An 18473-nucleotide genomic window follows, 5' to 3' on the forward strand; every position below is an offset into this window, starting at 1 on the left:
AGCTCCAAGGAAAAGATTGTCTTTTTCTCAAGGAAGAGTCTGAAAGTATAGTTTGTGAAATAGACATCATGAAACCCATCACCACTGCCACTGAAATGCTTTTAGTTTAAAAGTAGCACTAGCTTTGTACAATGGCTTTTCAGACCTTACAAAGGGCCTGTTGATTTAAAAATACTGTAACATGAAATCAGTTGAATTAACCACCCGGTTCATTTTCATTTTCAGCAAACCAACTTGTAAACTCTGAACAGAAAAAGAAACAAAAGACAATATTTTTGTTGCAACTTGTGGAAATTTGCTCAGCCTAGCAGAATGCACAGCTTTAAAGTATCTATAGGTCTCTGTCCAACATATAATAAACGTTATCCAGAAATGCAGCATTTGTACTAAACCTACATGCGTTGCTTTCCAGAGCCGAGTAGCAATAAGATAGTATGTTTTATTATGAGTGTCATGGAGACGGTGTGAAAAATCAAGAGCCACAGGCAGTAAGCAGCAATGGGTCAATAATGTTCACAGAGACATTGTGTAGATAATCAACAACAAGGCCTTAGGTTCTCTATGCACTGCAAACAGCTGAAGGGCAAATCAATACAGCCATGGGAAGGACACTGCCTTGTTCCACTTCCCACAATACACTACCCACCACTCCAGGAAAGCACCCTAAAAATGAAATGAATTCTAACTTTGGCAGCACAGTGTAACGATGAAACAGAAATCACTGCTATTAAAGCCGTTTTATATACTAACATTCGTAGTAGTAAGAAAAACCTGATGTATAGAACATATTAACAGAAAGTCTGATGAAAACATATACGAACAGTGAATGATGAATGCAACACAGGAAATGGTATGTACTCTGAATACTTATTGTGTAATACCAAAGGAATGAGAGAGATTATTTGAAGATTGTGTGCGCATGTGTGCATATACGCACACACACACACACACACACACACACAACCATGTCACAATGCTCTATCTAGACTCTAACTGGATATGTTTTTGAAGAAACTATAAATTTAGAACACAATACATAATGATAAATTGCTTTTAAAAATAAGTAGGGAATAACGGTCTTTATGTTAATAGATTCATATGGGCGATATATTACAAAAACAAATGATTCAAACTAAACAGATAATATTGCAATACAGATTATTGTTGCCACTGGCAATATTCTGCATGTAGTGTTTACAATTTTTTTAAAGAAAAAAGTGATTCTCTGTATCCAAGGCATTAATCATCAGGCAGTCTGCAAGTTGCTGTGTAGAGACATCATGTTTGGGACCTGATTAAATATCTGCTGAAAGATGAAAGAATGCTCACAAAACCAGTCAGACTCTTTCAAAAATGTTCAGTCTTAAGAACTGCTGTTTTCCTTCTTCCAGACAAAGGGAAGCCTGCCTGGTAACATCCTGTTTCTTCATGTACCACAAACTTGATTGTATTTTTCAGAATGTGTACGAAGTAAAGAACACAAGAAAAACAAAAGAAACCTCAAGCAATGTGAATAATTAAAATACACACCCATGTACTGTCAGCTTACAACCTTATATGATTTAAGAAATGTGTATGAAAAATTGATAGAAAGAACTGATGCATACACAGTACAAGTGTATTTGAAAAATCGGGAGTGTTAACTGAAGCTATGACTAATACGCGAAGCCCACTTAATCTGATACACACACACACCCCTCCTTGCTTGCTTCATTAAAATTATATATTCTCATCTAAAAGTAATTTAATTAATGAAATAAAGAAATGCATTAAATGGATGGATTTTGATACACACTATCTTAGTTTACCAGTATTTCACTTTTAACAATAAACTTGTGTCACAATTAAGGCTGTAATTTTATGCACACTTCTCTGGGAGATGGCCCCATTAAAACAATTGGTATTACTTCTGAACACAGATTTGTTGAATTGTACTCCAACTATGCAACATTTTGCAACATTTCCAATGGGGAAAATAATGGATTTTTGAAGATCTGATCAGAGGATTCTTTCCTTCTTGACAAAATATTTCAGTAGTAAAGAAGCAACTCAGTTATTAAACTATTATATTAGGAAAAACATGGCCCACCTACAACCTATCACATGACAAAAATGGAGGGTTGTTTTATACATGGAAGGCAGCCACTTTCCCTGCCTTTTGTGAAGCCACAGGGTAAAGCAGCCATGAAAGGGCGGCAGGATCGCACCCCTTTGATCCTGAAGCAGCCATGAAAGGGCCTCAGGATCAAAGGGATGCGATCCTGCCGCCCTTTCACGGCTGCTTTACCCTGTGGCTTTGCAAAAGGCAGGGAAAGCGGCTGCCTTCCATGTATAAAATGAACCTCCTTTTTTGTCTAATTATTTAAGTAAAAAAGTGTTGTTTTATACACGGAAAAATACGGTAACTATTTCACCTTCAGCAACAACATGTAGAAGATCAACAGCACAGCCGCGGGCACACATATGGCTGCACAGTATGTAAATATATTCAGAGCTGACCTGTAACAACTCTTCCTTAACTCCTGCACTCAGAAAGCTCTCTTTTATCTGAAATTCACAAAGACACCTTTGTCATCTTGACTGATAGCAAGAAATCTTCAGAGAAATTCTACAAGAGCTTCAATAAGTTTCATCTTTCGATCAATCTAAGCATGCCCAAGTCTATACTACAAATATACTTTCTGGATCTCACTGTGCTATAGCACAAGGAACATTGTATTGGAAACCCACCAACCATTTTACACAGAGTTACTTGTCTCCAGCTTATACTAAAAATGCACTGCCTATAGCCTACTTCGTGGGATGTGGTGGCGCTGCGGGCTGAACCGCAGAAGCCTCTGTGCTGCAGGTCAGACGACCAGCAGTTGTAAGATCAAATCCATGCAACGGAGTGAGCTCCCATCGCTTGCCCCAGCTCTTGTCAACCTAGCAGTTTGAAAGCATGTAAAATGCGAGTATATAAATAGGTACCACCTTGGTGGGAAGGTAACGGCGTTCTGTGTCTAGTCGTGCTGGCCACGTGATCACAGAAACTGACTACGGACAAATGCTGGCTCTACAGCTTGGAAAACTGGGATGAGTACCATCCCCTAGAGTCGGAAACGACTGGACTAAATGTCAAGGGGAGTCTTTACTTTTATAGCCTACTTCAATTTTGCTCAGAAACACTCAGAACAGATATTTATTAAATTTCAATACCCATTCAACGTGGTGAAAAAGAAACTAGCTGAGATAATCTAGCACCCAGGAATAACCTGCTATGAGGGAGAGAGAAAACAACAACAATATAGTGCTACTCTACAGTTCCCAACTAAGATAACTCTGATATACAGTACCATCAATGACCCTCAGCCTGTTTTGGACAATAATACTGCTCTCTCCCATGTTTTGAGTGGTTTACATGTATTTATCTAAACAAAGTCTCTCGATTTCAAACAACTTCTGGCACACAACAGGCAATACAACATGGATACAGAGGCAGGAACAAGACCCTACTAGAAAACCTAGATGCAGTTATTTATTTATTTATTTATTTATTTATTTATTTATTTATTTATTTATTTATTTATTTATTTAATTTATATGCCGCCCACTCTACCCAAAGGTCTCTGGGCGGCTTACAACAATTAAAATTCAATGCAATAAAATAAAATGATTAAAATACAGTTAAAATACAATTAAAATACAATTAAAAATACAATTAAAATTGCCATCATTAAGACCCACAGTTAATGTTATTTCAATTAAAAGCCTTCTGGAACAGGAAGGTTTTGACCTGGCGCCGAAATATCATCAGTGTTGGCGCCAGGCGAATTTCAGTTGGGAGGGCGTTCCATAGTCCGGGGGCAGCTGCCGAGAAGGCCCTTTGTCTACAAGCCATCCCTCTTACCTCCTTGAGGGATGGCTCTTTCAAAAGGGCCCCCTGGCTAGATCTTAACAGCCTGGTAGGCTCATATGGAAGGAGGCGGTCCTTCAAGTATCCAGGGCCCAAGCCGTTTAGGGCTTTATATGTCAAAACAAGCACTTTGAATTGGGCCCGGACAGCAACTGGTAACCAGTGTAAATTATACAGAATCGGCTTGATGTGCTCTCTGGCGGCCCCACCACTCACCAGCCGCGCAGCTCGATTCTGGACCAGTTGCAGTCGCCGGACCGTCTTCAAAGGCAGCCCCACGTAGAGCGCATTGCAATAATCAATACGAGATGTTACCAACGTTGTGTTCCCTCATCTACACTGGCCGCACCATGAAGGGTTCTAACAATGTAAGCCACAACTTTGGGGGGGGGCATATGTACTTGCTTATTCTCTAACATGCTTTATGCTGTCTTCTGCCAACAGTGTCCCTTTGCATTCTATGTAGGACAAAGGGGACAATCTCAATACAAAAGAATTAATAGTCACAAATCTGACAACAGGAATGGCAACACAGAAAAATCAGCTTTGGAATGGCCATAATAAGAAATTGCAAAGGGAGATTGAAAAGAAAGATAGTAGCAGATAGCACAGAAAAATTCCAGTGTATCTGTAATGGCTTAAATAAAGACCCAAATGTCTTAGTGTAGTACATATATTAAGTCAGTTTTCTCTGAACTTCTAGGTGTAAAGAACAGAATTGGAAACAACTCTTAGCATTAGTCATAGTCCCTGATGGCTCCCAACTGAGATAGTCCCCATAGGTGACTATTAGTGGTAGATTACTTTCCTCCAGCCAATCCTGTTTTCTGCTATGTAGTGCCCCTCTTGTCCTACACAACATTCTACTTCTTACGCTAAAATAGAAAGAATTTTGCTGTGGGCAGGGGGAAAGGGAATTTGTTAACAAAAAAGCTTTCACCAAAAGAATCATGGACTGTTTCCTTAGCTTTGAATCATAAGCCTTAACAACGGCAGCATGGTGTTGGTTCTAGGCAAAGAAAGGGGGAATGCAGTGAGGGGGACCCTGAGCATTTTCAAACCTACACTCGATTTTAACACTATTTACTTTTAAAGAAGGAGGGGAAACATGTGCCATGCAGGATTTATTGGGTTTCCAGGCAAAACACCTTGAAGTGACTTGGCAACTTCTTTTCAAATACTATTTTAGTCCGCGGCTGCTGAGCATTTTGATTAAATATAACAGCTGGGAAATCCCTTTTGCAAAAGTATATTCCCTTTTATTTTAAAAGAGAGTACCCATACCTTTCCCCCTTTCACTGCCAGATGAAAGCTATGCTTGGCAATTCACTGTTAATGACTAGCATCTTTTGAACAGAGGAATAGATAAAGAGCCACCAATATTTACTTTGCCCGTTGAATCACACACAAGCAGTACCACAAGAGCTTAAGAACTGAGAGATACTTATCCATGAAAAAATGCCCTCCTTGATCCCCCTTCTCTATGTCTCATGCTGGTAGAATTCCAAGTCTATTTGTTACCAGGCTACCTGATCTGTGTACTAAGCTGTTCCTAGCAAACTGTTCACTGTGCTTTGCTCACAAACATTCTGCCTCAGTCCCAGGAAGTTAGGATGACTTTCTCTGACCTGATTCAGGCAGAAGGCACTGAGTGGTATTACGAAGAAAGGGGGCAATAACATAAGGTTTCTGATCAAGTCAAGTGGTGTATTTAGAAGGAGGTAAAGAGTGATTGCAATGGCTCCTTAAATAGTAATATCCCAAAGTGACATTACAATAACTACCGTATTATTCCTGTTGGTCAATTCACTGCTTGCTTTAGCTTCCTGTTCCCATAGCCTATCTCCCTTAGTAGAATGTCTTGAAGCCTCAGAACAATTGGACACCATCTAAGGCTGACATGTAAAAGAAGACCGTGTATCCCCGTACAATCCCACAGGTGTACAAAAATCCTCAGGGGAATGCATTTTCTTGGTTCCACCACTATTGCAGGGATGTCTGATGAAGACTCAAAAGAGCTGTTGTGGGTTTTTCAGGCTCTTTGGCTGTGTTCTGAAGGTCAAACATGCCCAAAGAGCCTGAAAAACCCACAACAACCATCAGATCCTGGCCGTGAAAGCCTTCGAGAATACTCAAGAGAGTGTTTTCTGTGGCTGTTCCCACATTATGGAACTCCCTCCCTTGGGAGGTGTGTCTGGTCCTTCTGCTTTGCTTCTGCAGACATATAAAAATGTACCTCTTTAGAGAGTCATTTGGAGAGTCAGGAGGCAACTAAGAGGAAGAGGAGGCCTTTTAAAATGTATAGTGTTTAAATAATATTTTAAATATGTATATACAGTACCACAGTTTTAAATCCTAATTAATTCATTTTTCTACTTGTTGAGATTAAGTGTTTTGTATGCCACTCTAAGTCCCCCGTTAGGAGAGAAAGGCAAGATAAAAACCCAGGTAAATAAATTAAATAATAAATAAGAGAGTAGTTTGCTAATTTAGGCCAAATACAAAGAAAAAGACAGACTGCACTATAAGCACAAGAAGAAATTTGCTCCCACGTGGTGAGAAATTAGCAAAATTGCCACTCCCATTACTGGAAACAGGAGGTTCCATCAGTCAATTTGGAGTTTTTCAGTATTTTAAGATCAAAGATTACCAGGAACTATAATTTTAGGAGCCACTGGTTTATAAAGCGCCAACTGACTACCCCAGTTACAAGTCCCACAACACCTGAGGTGACTAAAGCAGTTGAATTTGAGAGACCCTAGATGAAAACTGATGGATTTCTCATCAAAGTCAGAATTTTTAGCAGCAGCTCCAAAAAACCAAACAAAAAAAAAAACACAAAACCTTGAAAAATTACAACAGGGGAATGTCAAAAAAACATAAATGGTTATTTTAAAGGCATAAATCAAGCTTACACATCTGAAGACACAAACTAGGTCACACAGATCTCTGCTGCCAATTAACAACAAAGTGCTGAGCAAGCTGTTAACAAAAAGCTATCCCAGGTGTGTCATACCACTGATTTCAGTGGGAAGCATTAATCTGTTATACGGCTAGGTTGGAACTATGATGACACAGTAAAAATGTTAGATTTGTTTCAGGTACTACATATGATGTGTCCAGCATACCCAATTTATTCTACACACGTTTTACCTGGGCTCATTCCATCAGCATGTATGGGTGTCTATGCAGAACTAGTCTGGATATGCCTTGAAAAAAGATCACACAAGCTTTTCCCAAACCATTAAAAAATGATATTCTGTATCTGAAATGCAAACTCCTTTGTTCAGATGGTCCCAGTGAAGCAAAAGGAGACAAAGGAAATTTACACGAATGGGACTATCATGTTTTCTATGATATTCTATAACAACTAGTGATAACTATGTAGCCTATCTTACAAATAAAATATTTTATTGCCATTTGAAACAGTTTTTTTTAATTGAGAAGGACCAATTCACAATGTGAATTGTGAATGCTTCCATCTGGAGCAGGAACTGGCAAGCCACTCCAGTATCTTTGCCAAGAAAACTCCTTGGACAGAAACAAAAGGCTAAAAGATATGACACTAGAATATGAGCCCCTCAGGTCAGAAGGCATCCAACATGCTACTGAGGAAGAGCGGAGGACAAGGACAAGTAGCTCCAGAGTTAATGAAGTGGTTGGGCCAAAGCCACAAGGATGCTCAGCTGCGGACGTGCCTGGAAGTGAAAGGAAAGTCCGAGGCTGCAAAGAAAAATACTGCATAGGAACCTGGAATGTAAGATCTATGAACCTTGGGAAGCTGGATGTGGTCAAATAGGAGATGGCAAGAATAAACATTGACATCCTGGGCATCAGTGAACTAAAATGGATAGGAATGGGTGAATTCAATTTAGACGATTATCATATCTACTATTGTGGGCAAGAATCCCATAGAAGAAGTAAAAATGCGAGTAGATAAATAAGTACCACCTTGTTGGGAAGGTAACGGCATTCCGTGTCTAGTCACGCTGGCCACATGACCACGGAAACTATCTTCAGACAAACATTGGCTCTATGGCTTGGAAACAGTGATGAGCACCGCGTGCCCTAGAGTTGGACACAACTGGACTAAATGTCAAGGGGAACCTTTACCTTTACCTAGGCTTCAGCAGTATGTGGACCGAGAACTCCTAGAAGTACAACCTGGATTTCGAAGGGGCAGAGGAACTAGAGATCAAATTGCTAACATGCTCTGGATTATGGAGAAAGCCAGAGAGTTCCAGAAAAACATCTACTTCTGCTTCATTGACTATGCAAAAGCCTTTGACTGTGTCGACCACAACAAACTATGGCAAGTTCTTAAAGAAATGGGAGTGCCTGACCACCTTAACCATCTCCTGAGAAACCTATATGTGGGACAAGAAGCAACAGTTAGAACTGGATATGGAACAACTGATTGGTTCAAAATTGGGAAAGGAGTATGACAAGGCTGTATATTGTCCCCTGGCTTATTTAACTTATATGCAGAATACATCACACAAAAGGCAGGACTGGAGGAATCCCAAACCGGAATTAAGATTGCCGGAAGAAATATCAACAACCTCAGATATGCAGATGATCCCATTCTGATGGCAGAAAGTGAGGAGAAATTAAAGAACCTCTTAATGAGGGTGAAAGAGGAGAGCACCAAAAATGGTCTGAAGCTCAACATTAAAAAAAAAAAAAAAACTAAGATCGTGGCCACTGGTCCCATCACCTCCTGCAAATAGAAGGGGAAGATATGGAGGCAGTGATAGATTTGAGTTTCTTGGCCTCCATGATCACTGCAGATGATGATAGCAGCCACGAAATTAAAAGACACCTGCTTCTTGGGAGGAAAGCGATGACTAACCTAGACAGAATCTTAAAAAGCAGAGATATCACCTAAGCAAGGCACCACTGTACTAAAATCACAGTTTTAAAAAAAACCACTTTTTAATAAGTCTAGTGTAAGCATCATCATTAAGGAATAAAGCCCTGACTCAGAAAGTCCTTGATTCAAATCTCACACTGGTTGGGAAGATAATGGCCCAAATCTTTTGGCTTAACCTAGTAAACTGTATGAGGGTAGGCCCACTGAATCAATGGGGATTTAGTTAATCCTCTCCATTAGTTCCATAAATTCTAATGGGCCTACTCTAATTGTGCCATATTACGTGAAAAAAAAAAGAAAAACCCCAGTCAAAGTAGGCCCATTTGCATCAACGGAACTTACACAAAAGTTGGCTCATCAAATCTCCCTTAGTCAATGGGTCTAGAGTGATTTACTACACCAAACTACAGGATTTTTGTCACTATAAAGTTTTGGATAAAGCCATTCTGTCTCATTCGCAGCCTCCCATCGCAATAGAGAATGCCACCAACCTTGCAGTGTTAATACAGACATTTGTGAAGTATTCTTTAATACGTTATAAAAATACCAAGTACTGAACTGAATGTGATTAAACACATTCTCATATTTGCGTTTTGTCCAACTTTAATACCAAATAACATAACAAATGTTGCTAACCACAGACATAAGGTATAAATACTTATAATAAACAAGAGGGACTACTGGTTTCTTTGGGGGATTGTTAATTACACATTGCCTGTGATGAACTTGCCAGCTCTGTTAGCACCATTAACACCAATTAGGTGGAAACAAACCCTAAACACGACCACTGGGAGTCACAGGATTTCAAAAGTGATACTAGGAGCAGGAAAAGCATTATGCTTCCTAATAGCAAACAGCCAACAAGTTATCCAAAAGGCTACCATAATTGCCAATCTACTAAATGATGAATGACAAACATATGAAAATCATTTGTCAGATGAAAGCAGCTAGAAGTCCTTCTTGAAAATCTTATTTACAGGAAGAGGCAAGTCTAGTGTAAAAATGCAATTAGTTGTAATGAAACTAACATTCCCAGTGACAAAAAGCACAAAGTACAAAAGACTAAATATACAAAAAATGCAACAAATTCCATTTTTCAGAAAAGAGAGATTCTGCATTGTTAGATTTGTCTTACGATTTCTCACATTTTTCCTCTTGGATCAGATCAAGGGCCCATCAAGCTTAGTACACTGTTTTTGAGGGATGCCAGTAAGATCATAATACTCCCACAAAATGTTTTCAGAATGAATGAAGACAATAGCTCCCATTGGTTTGTTCCCAGCATCTGATACTGGTAAAGCCTCTGAATATGGCTTTCAGAGGAATGTGAAGAAGTGTGCTATTGACCATGAAAGTTTATGCCAAATAAAACTTGCTTATCTTTAAGGCGTCATTAGTTCCCTTAGATAACTTTGCTGAATTGAATCATGCACATCTCCTGACAGTAATACAGTGGTGCCTTGCATTATGATGTTAATTCGTTCCAGCGAAATCGCTGTAGAATGAAAACGTTGTAATGCGAAAAGAAAAAAACCCATTGAAACGCATTAAAACCTGTTTAATGTGTTCCAAAGGGCTGTAAACTCACAGTCCAGTGAAGATCCTCCATAGGGCGGCCATTTTCGCTGCCTGTGCAGCGAGGAATCCGTCCCAGAAAACAGCGGGGGGCCATTCTGTTTACCCAGTGGCCATTTTGAAACCGCCGATCAGCTGTTGGAAAATCATCGTTTTGTGAAGAATCGGTTCCCGAAGCAGGAAATCGATCATCGCAAAGCGAAATTCCCCCATAGAAAACATCGTTTTGCGTTCGCAAAAGCGATCGCAAAAAGTTCATCATAATGCGGTTTCGTCGTTAAACGGGGCAATCGTAAAGTGAGGCACCACTGTACACCATTCCACAGCCTTAGACATGCAGTGTGGCATATGATACAAGGCATTTATTTGTTGCGTTGCAAGCCCAGAGGCCTCTGTACGGGAAACCTTGGCCAACTTTTAATTATCAGCCAGGAGTTCTTATTAAAAAAATGTGCTGCTTATATGCCAGCACTCTCTGTGTGGTTTACAATTTAATTATGCAGGCTACTCAATTGCTACAATTTACCAACCTTGGAAGAATGGAAGGCTGAGTGAACCTTGAGCTCACTACCTGGGATTGAACAAAGGTTGTGAGCAGTACTGGCTGCAGTACTGCAGCTCAACCACTGTACCACAAAGGCTCCAACCTAATAAGTGCAGACTCTATGCCTCAAAAATACACTAAAGAGCATTTCCTGCTCATCATGTCCAGTTTTCTGTCTTCATGGCCTGGGAGGGGAGACTTTGCTCTGTGAGACCTCTGTTATCATAAAGTTTTGTACAGTGGGGTCTTGACTTGAGAACTTAACCCGTATTGGAAGGCGGTTCTCAAGTCAAAAAGTCTGTAGGTCACGTCTCCATTGACCTACAGTGCATTGAAAACCGATTAATCCCGTAACAGGCAGTTTTTTGTTCCATTTTGGTTTTTTTCTGGTCTGTAAGTCAATTCTCAGGCTGCAAGTCAAACCTAAATTTTGCGGCCAGAGAAGTCTGTAACTCAAAAAGTCTGTAAGTCAAGCTGTCTGTAAGTCAAGGGTCCACTGTACTGGGTAGCAGAAAAGCATAGTGTTTACTTAGAGCTGTGGGCAGAAAGAACTGTTATTTCTTTTAATTCCTAGGTAACCAAATCAGAACATTAACACACACCCCAGAAAACAAAAACAGAACTACAATGGTACTTTAAAGGCCAACAGATTTGTTTCAAATGAGTTTTTATGGATTTAAATCCACTTTCTACTTCTTTGAAAACTGCTACAAGCCAAAGATGATGACTTGATTACAGTACTTGAAATGCTGTTGGGACTGCACCTTGAGTTTGTACTGATGCAAGCTGTGTGACACTGACATCACGGACAAGTATGAGGAATCATTAGTGTTGGTGGCAAGGCTGAGACCCACATTAAGGTGTCAAGAGTGAGAGGAAGATTGTCCCTGAGCAGTTAGTGCATAAGATAAGACAAAGCAATTAGAACGAAGGTAAAACCTCAAGGCCGGAGGCAGCATCCATGACAGAATGTCATGGACCTATGTTCTAGAAGAGAGAAAGCCAGAGTCAGGTCCTTTTGAAACTACAGAAGCTTCCTGTAGTGGTATGATGCACAATCAGAGAACCATAAAATAATGGAATTGCAAAGAGCTTGAAAGGCCATCAAGTCAAACTCTCTGTTCAGGTTAAAGGGCTTGGTTTCCAGTCAGACAGATCATCCTTGTTGCCCTTCTCTGGACCTGTTTTGGTTTGTCTGCATCCATCTTAATGTGCAATGTCCAGAGCTAGTTACGGTACTTAAGATGAGGCTTAATTAGTGCCAAATAGAGAGGACTGAGTACTTCATGGATTCAGAGACTACTTCTGTTAATGGAAACTAAAATAACATTTGCCTTTTTTGCAACAGCACCAGATTGTTAGTTCATGTTCAATTTGTGATCTACAATGATTCCAAGATCTTTCTTGGATGTTGTATTACTGAGCCAATTATCCCCCATCTTATAACTGTTTATTTGGTTTCTTTTTCCTAGGTATAGAACTTTGCACTTACATCTCTGTTCAATTTCCTTCTGTTGTTTTCAGCCCGATGCTCAAGCCTATTAAAATCTTTTTGAATTTTGTTTCTGTCTTCAAGGGTATTAACCATTCCACTCAATTTTGTGCCATCCACAAATCTGATGTGCATTCCCATTCATCTCATGCAAGCCATTCATAATATGTTGCAGAGTCATAACACAGGAAAGGTAAGCAGCTTGAATAATAACTCTGGCACATGTAATCTTAATTCCAATCCCTTGATTTTCACAGTACATAGTTGACAGTGGTGGCACTGATCACAGAAAAGACCAATCCCAACCAGTTTGTTTGTTTATTCATTCATCCATTTTGTACCCCTCTCCCATTAGTGATACAACAGTACTGTGGGCAAGTTACAACTTGTAAAATAGAAGACAAAAATAAAAACAGAGATATTTAAACCAACAGCAATAACCCATAAAAAACCAGTTGGCACCGGCTAATCCCAGCGTGGATGGAGGAAAAGATAAGAGGGAAGAAGAGGAAAGGAAAGAAAAAAGCTGGGCGGGGGGAAGGTGGTCAGCTGGGGTCGGTGAGGAAAGCCTCCCTGAAAAGCAATGTCTTCAATTGCTTCCTAAAAGTTCACAGGGAGGGGGCTAGGTGGCGCTCCTCTAGAAGCTGTTTTCATAAAGTTGGAGCTACCACAAAGAAGGCCCTGCCTCTTGTAGAGGATTTATGGATCTCTCCCCAGGGTGGCCATCCGGAGGAGCCTTAAATGGCATGGTCTTGTGCATCAGGCAGATGACATTAAGGAGAGACACTCCAACAACTAACATGGGCCCAAACTGTGGAGGGCTTCGTATGGGAGTGTCAAAACCTTGAACTTGATCTGAGCAACCAGTGGAAGTGAGCCAGAATTGGAGTGACATGGTCAAATTTGCTTGCACCAACCACCAGTCTGGTTGCCGCATTCTGGACCTGCTGAAGTCTCCGGATCAGGTTCTATGGGAGCCTCATGTAAAGAGCATTGCAGGTGTTGATCCAGAAGATGTCCAGGGCCTGCACCAAAGACCTGAGGGACTTGTCTACGTGGGGGCAGTTTTAGTGGGCATCACATTTACTGGACCACTGATGTGTCAGCAAGGCAGACTGAACATACTTAGTATAATTCCTGCCCAGATTATGTACTGTATAGTAAATGAACATATAGTTGTAAACTGCCAAGACTGGCCCTGGCAGCCAGATGGGTAGTATAAAAGTCAAACAAACAAACAAACAAGTTATTAAGTTATTAAGTTATTAAGTTATTAAGTAAGTAAGTAAGTAAGTAAGTAAGTAAGTAAGTAAGTAAGTAAGTAAGTAAGTAAGTAAGTAAGTAAGTAAGTAAGTAAGTAAGTAAGTAAGTAAGTAAGTAAGTAAGTAAGTGATGCATGCCAAGCAGAAGGCAACTCAGACTGATTTTAAAAAAAGCACAGACAAAAAGGAGTAAAATAACTGTGTGAATCAGGTTGCATGTAAGCATATTTGAAATTAGAGCTTACTTCTCTGACAAAAAAAATGCCTTTTCCCCACAGTACTACCATGAACTCTATTAGATAGGCTGACAGAATTCATGTTATTAAACCAGCTCTAGATGCTTACTAATTTTAAAAATGCACGAAGTTAAACAATAAAAATGAAGCAAGTGTGGTGTAAATATACAACTGAAAGCCAATGATTTACTTTCTCAAAATGCCTGTTGTCGGTTCACAGAATGTGTCCGAAAAGGTTGCTGGGAGGAAGGTGTGGGGAGTGGCGGGGGGAGTCAGGAAGATAAGATACTCCAGCATGTCTACTGAACCAAGGGCAAACCAAGCCAGAGGGAAGATTTTCATTGCAGATTCAGCCATTCATACAGAGATGTAGCTGTGAGCACTTGCCCAGCCCGTCCATCAGCACCTCTGACCTTTGTTAGCTACTTTAGACTCACAGACACATTTTAAAAAGCACAATTTGGAATCCATAATGCAGAGCCACACTTTCTAGAACTAGTGGTGGAACATACAGCGTATTTACCCTCCAGACATGAAAACAAATAAACTATGGGAGACAGAAGGGGAAAAAAAATCTAGGATAAACATCTCTATGCCATAGTTCTTCTTTGATGGGGGAGGCATAAAGATAAACATGTGAATTAAGAAATTGTTAAAAATGTTTAAGACCACCCTTGAAACACTGTGCTATATTACATATAGGTAGAGACAAACGTATTTTTAGAAAAATAACATCAATCTGGACTTGTTAGGCAATCTACCTTTTGACAGAAGATTAAAATCACTTCAACTAACACAAAAGAGACCCAATGTGCTCAAGCATTAGGGTATTTAGTCAGTCGATGTGGAAATTGTCTGAGAGGTCAATGGCCGTGTCTGAATGTGTAGTTGTACTTCTTTCGTGTCAGTTCATGACTTTCTTTCATGGGAATACAGAAAAAATGTGCTATTCAAGAGATGCATGTTTGTAATGTGTGAAGAGTGCTATCCTCTAAGAAGTTTAACCAAGATTTATTTGAGGGATCTAATGTTTCATTGTAGATCTCTGTAGAAACTGATCTTCATAATCAGTTAAAATGCCTAGTCAGGCATTTTAAAAAGACCTCTTTTCTTTGTGCAACCAAAAACAAACAAATAATAGGACAAAAATTAATTGGAGATTGGGTCATGGTTCTAATTGTAAGTGTGATGAGGTTAAATAGAATATGCCTGGTAAAAAAGGATTAATGATTATAGCTTGGATTTTTCAGCATATCTTAAGGTATGTTGAAACATGCACATATCTGTGAATATAGTGGTATATTGGGAAGGATGAAAAGTCTCCTGAGAACACTGGAAAATGCGAGTAGTGGAGAGTTTATGATCTTTGGCTCCTAGCAGTGTGAGCGTTTTGGAATTAGTCTCTTAAAATTAGGGTTTGCAATTTTCCAATCAGTTGATGGCTCAGATGAATTTTGACCCATTTAACTATGTTCTAATGGTGATTACTGGTACTTTTTAACCTCCTTTACTTAATACATCTTTGAATACTGAGAAGATTTTTGTACAGTTCTCAGTAAGATAGTTTTACGGAGCTATTAGCAGAAATACAAAGCTGGTACTGAAGTAGGCAAAATGTTCAAGGTACTCTGTGTGAAGTTACGGCTTTTTTGGACAGCTGTTATTAACCCATCTGGGCTTGCTGTTCAGTTACAGCAAATGAAAACAGTAAGACTCTATATACATTGAGTCCTTCATTAAACTATTGATCCCCCTTAGCATTATCCATAATGTTCTAGCGACTCAGCATGTCAACTGGTGCAGAGCCAGTCTCTTTCCTTTCAATAACTTCTACAGTTTACAGAGAGGAGATCACAATGATTTATTTACCTGACATTTTCCAGTCCGGATGTCGTAGAGGGCCACTGAACCGTGGCGAGATCCAACTGCTATTCGGTGACTCCGCTCATAATAGCTGACCATGTAGAACCTGAATGGAACATTACAGCAAGGAATAAGTAAGATTTAATCAGTCCATGCATGATGTAACACTGATTTGTTTTTTGCTACCTCCTGGTAATTAATAGAAGAGCTAGTATGAACATTTTATTTTACAGTTTGGTCTTACAAAATCATTTCAAGCACGGTCACAGAATCAAACCACTTCCACTTCCATGGCATCCTCTCCATAGCAAGGGATATGTGCCTCTGTCCCTTGCCACATGTATTTATTTACCTCCCTACACAGGAATACAAGTCATTCCAAGTATGCATGACTCAAGACAATTTAGTTTAGTGTTAGCAGATAGTCCACATGAATTTTTGACCCAATGATGCTCCCCAGCTTTGGAAGGCACTCACCCAAGAAACCTAGTTGGCTCCCTCCCTCTTTTCTTTCCATCCATCAGGCAAAGACCCTCCTCTGCAGGCAGGCATTTAAGCAATATGTGGAGGTCCAGGAAATATTGTATTAAAATGTAAAGATTTTTAAAAGAAATGTGTTTTAATGTATTCGCGAAGGCTTTCACGGCCGGGATCTAATGGTTGCTGTGGGTTTTTCGGGCTCTTTGGCCGTGTTCTGAAGTTTGCTCTTCCTAACGTTTCACCAGTCTCTGTGGCCGGCATCTTCAGAGGACAGCACTCTGTTCTTCTGTTCATTTTATATGCACTTTCCTCAAATGCATACACTTTCACATGCTAGATTTCTTAATGCACATCTTTCTTAATGCAGTTCCTCCAAATATACAGTTTTTAAAACCAGGGAACTGTATCTCAAAATTCAGGGAAGAGCAAAAATGAAGGATCATTGTTTGTCTGATTCTTTAGAAAGTGCAATAAAACACCTACTACAGAAATATTCAAGGAAGAATGTTCCATGCAAAATGAATTCAGGAAATGAGAAACGTGTGCTTTCAGCAGGAAGGGGGTAACATCTGAAGATGATTTTAGGATTCTTTTAAGATATAAACACTCTTGTTTGGAATAATGACACTGATTAATGTCTAGCCTGCTTCATACATTTACCCATGTATATAAATGTATATATTTTCATGGTGATTCTCCTTTTCTGTGTTTAGAAATGAATTAAGCAGGAGAAAAAAAAAGACAGTCCTGATGTACAGTGTAAATAAGAATGGCTCTGTGAACTTACAAGAACCCTCCATGTCCTCATACAGCCCAGGTATGATGGTGAGAGCAGAATTAGGTTGGGTTCGCTTGAGAGGCAGCCTGTGGCTGCCATTAGTGGTGCTAAGTGCTGGCTGAAGGAAACGTGGCTAGGCAGTATTCAGTGCACAACTAAGGAAGTTTAGAGTATCTCACTAAGTCATTCTTCTCATCAACCAATTAAACAGGAGCTTGGAACAGAGATCATAACGAGGACTCTTATCAGAGGTGAGGGGGCAACTGTGGTGGGGCTGCACTCCCTCTACCAGTCCCCCAGAGTGATCTGGCTGCTACTCCTATGGTAGAAAATGAGACTATGAAGCAAGGCCATATTGGGTACTGAATAGTTGATCTGGAAAGTTTTTCCCCCCCAATATGACAATGTTAAGCTCAGCAAAGATCACCAATAGATTCTCCACAGGGAACCTCTGTGCAAGATCCATCAAAGCACAGAGAAAGTGATATGTGCAGGAATATTAATATTCTCTTGGAAAGTTTCCATGCTAAAGATTCTCTCGCATAGTAAGTCTAGAGGTCTATGTTCCCAGTGGATTTTCCTCATTGAATTTTAATCCCAGACACCATTAAAATTACCTCTTCGGTGCTACTTGTGCTTTGAAGGCAGACCATTACAGTGTCAAAAATGTTGATGACTCAAGGTCTAAACAAGCTTTAGAAAGTAAAAGATATCTTGCTATCTTCAACATGTGCAAATGTCTAAACTTCTACTATCCTATGTCTAACAGAATTACTACTAGTACTATGTTTCAGTCTAGGATATCTGTCTCACATTTCAATGGGCCTGTATGATAGAACATCATAACCTGAATATCAGAAGAGGCCAGTTCTCATGAAACACATGAAGAGTTACTATAGGCTATGATCCAGAGAGGCTTGTGCTCCTGTGCAACAAGTTGATTAAGATGGCAAAGGGGATGCACATGGTACAGACAAGGGGGTATCCCTAACTCTTAACTCTTCCCCAGCTAAATCGGCTGGTTGGGAGGAGGAGGCTCCATTTGTCCTCTATCCCTGTTTGCACCTCCACAGAGAAACAGAAGATGAGATTCCAATGCTTCACTGCTTCTCCCCATGTCCCCCCCTTCATCCATGGTGATGCAATTCCAGCATTCTTATTCCCCTCATTGTGCCCTCCTCAAACTGTCACACGTCAGGCAGTGGCCCTTCTTCTGCCTGGGGCAGTGCATCCCCCACTGGCTAGGGACCCAGAAGACTCGCTCTCTCCTGGCTTCCCCAGGGCTTGTGGGGCAGGAGCAGACAGCCGGTTGGGGTGCTCGACGTGACCTCCTCACAAACCTATAATAATTCTTGGGGGAAAAGAGCCCATCCCCTGCTTTTGGATGATGCACACATACTGCAGTAGGTACCATCATAAAAACACATTCCTCTTGTTTCATGCACAAGCTGGAGTATATGGCTACAAAGGATGGC

At 40.2% G+C, this 18473-nt stretch overlaps 1 protein-coding gene across 3 annotated transcripts in view; it reads right to left on the reverse strand.

The window, feature by feature from the left end:
• The window catches only part of WDR7 (WD repeat domain 7), a 277096-nt gene that overhangs the window by 38655 nt on the left and 219968 nt on the right, over positions 1–18473 (reverse strand). For all 3 annotated transcript variants that reach the window (XM_072992896.2, XM_072992895.2, XM_072992897.2), the window contains one exon: positions 15747–15846. In XM_072992896.2, the coding sequence (XP_072848997.1) occupies positions 15747–15846 (100 nt within the window). The remainder of the gene's footprint in view (positions 1–15746; positions 15847–18473) is intronic.

The sequence above is a fragment of the Pogona vitticeps genome, chromosome 2 (genome assembly GCF_051106095.1).
Source record: "Pogona vitticeps strain Pit_001003342236 chromosome 2, PviZW2.1, whole genome shotgun sequence".
NCBI classification, from domain to species: Eukaryota; Metazoa; Chordata; class Lepidosauria; order Squamata; family Agamidae; genus Pogona; species Pogona vitticeps.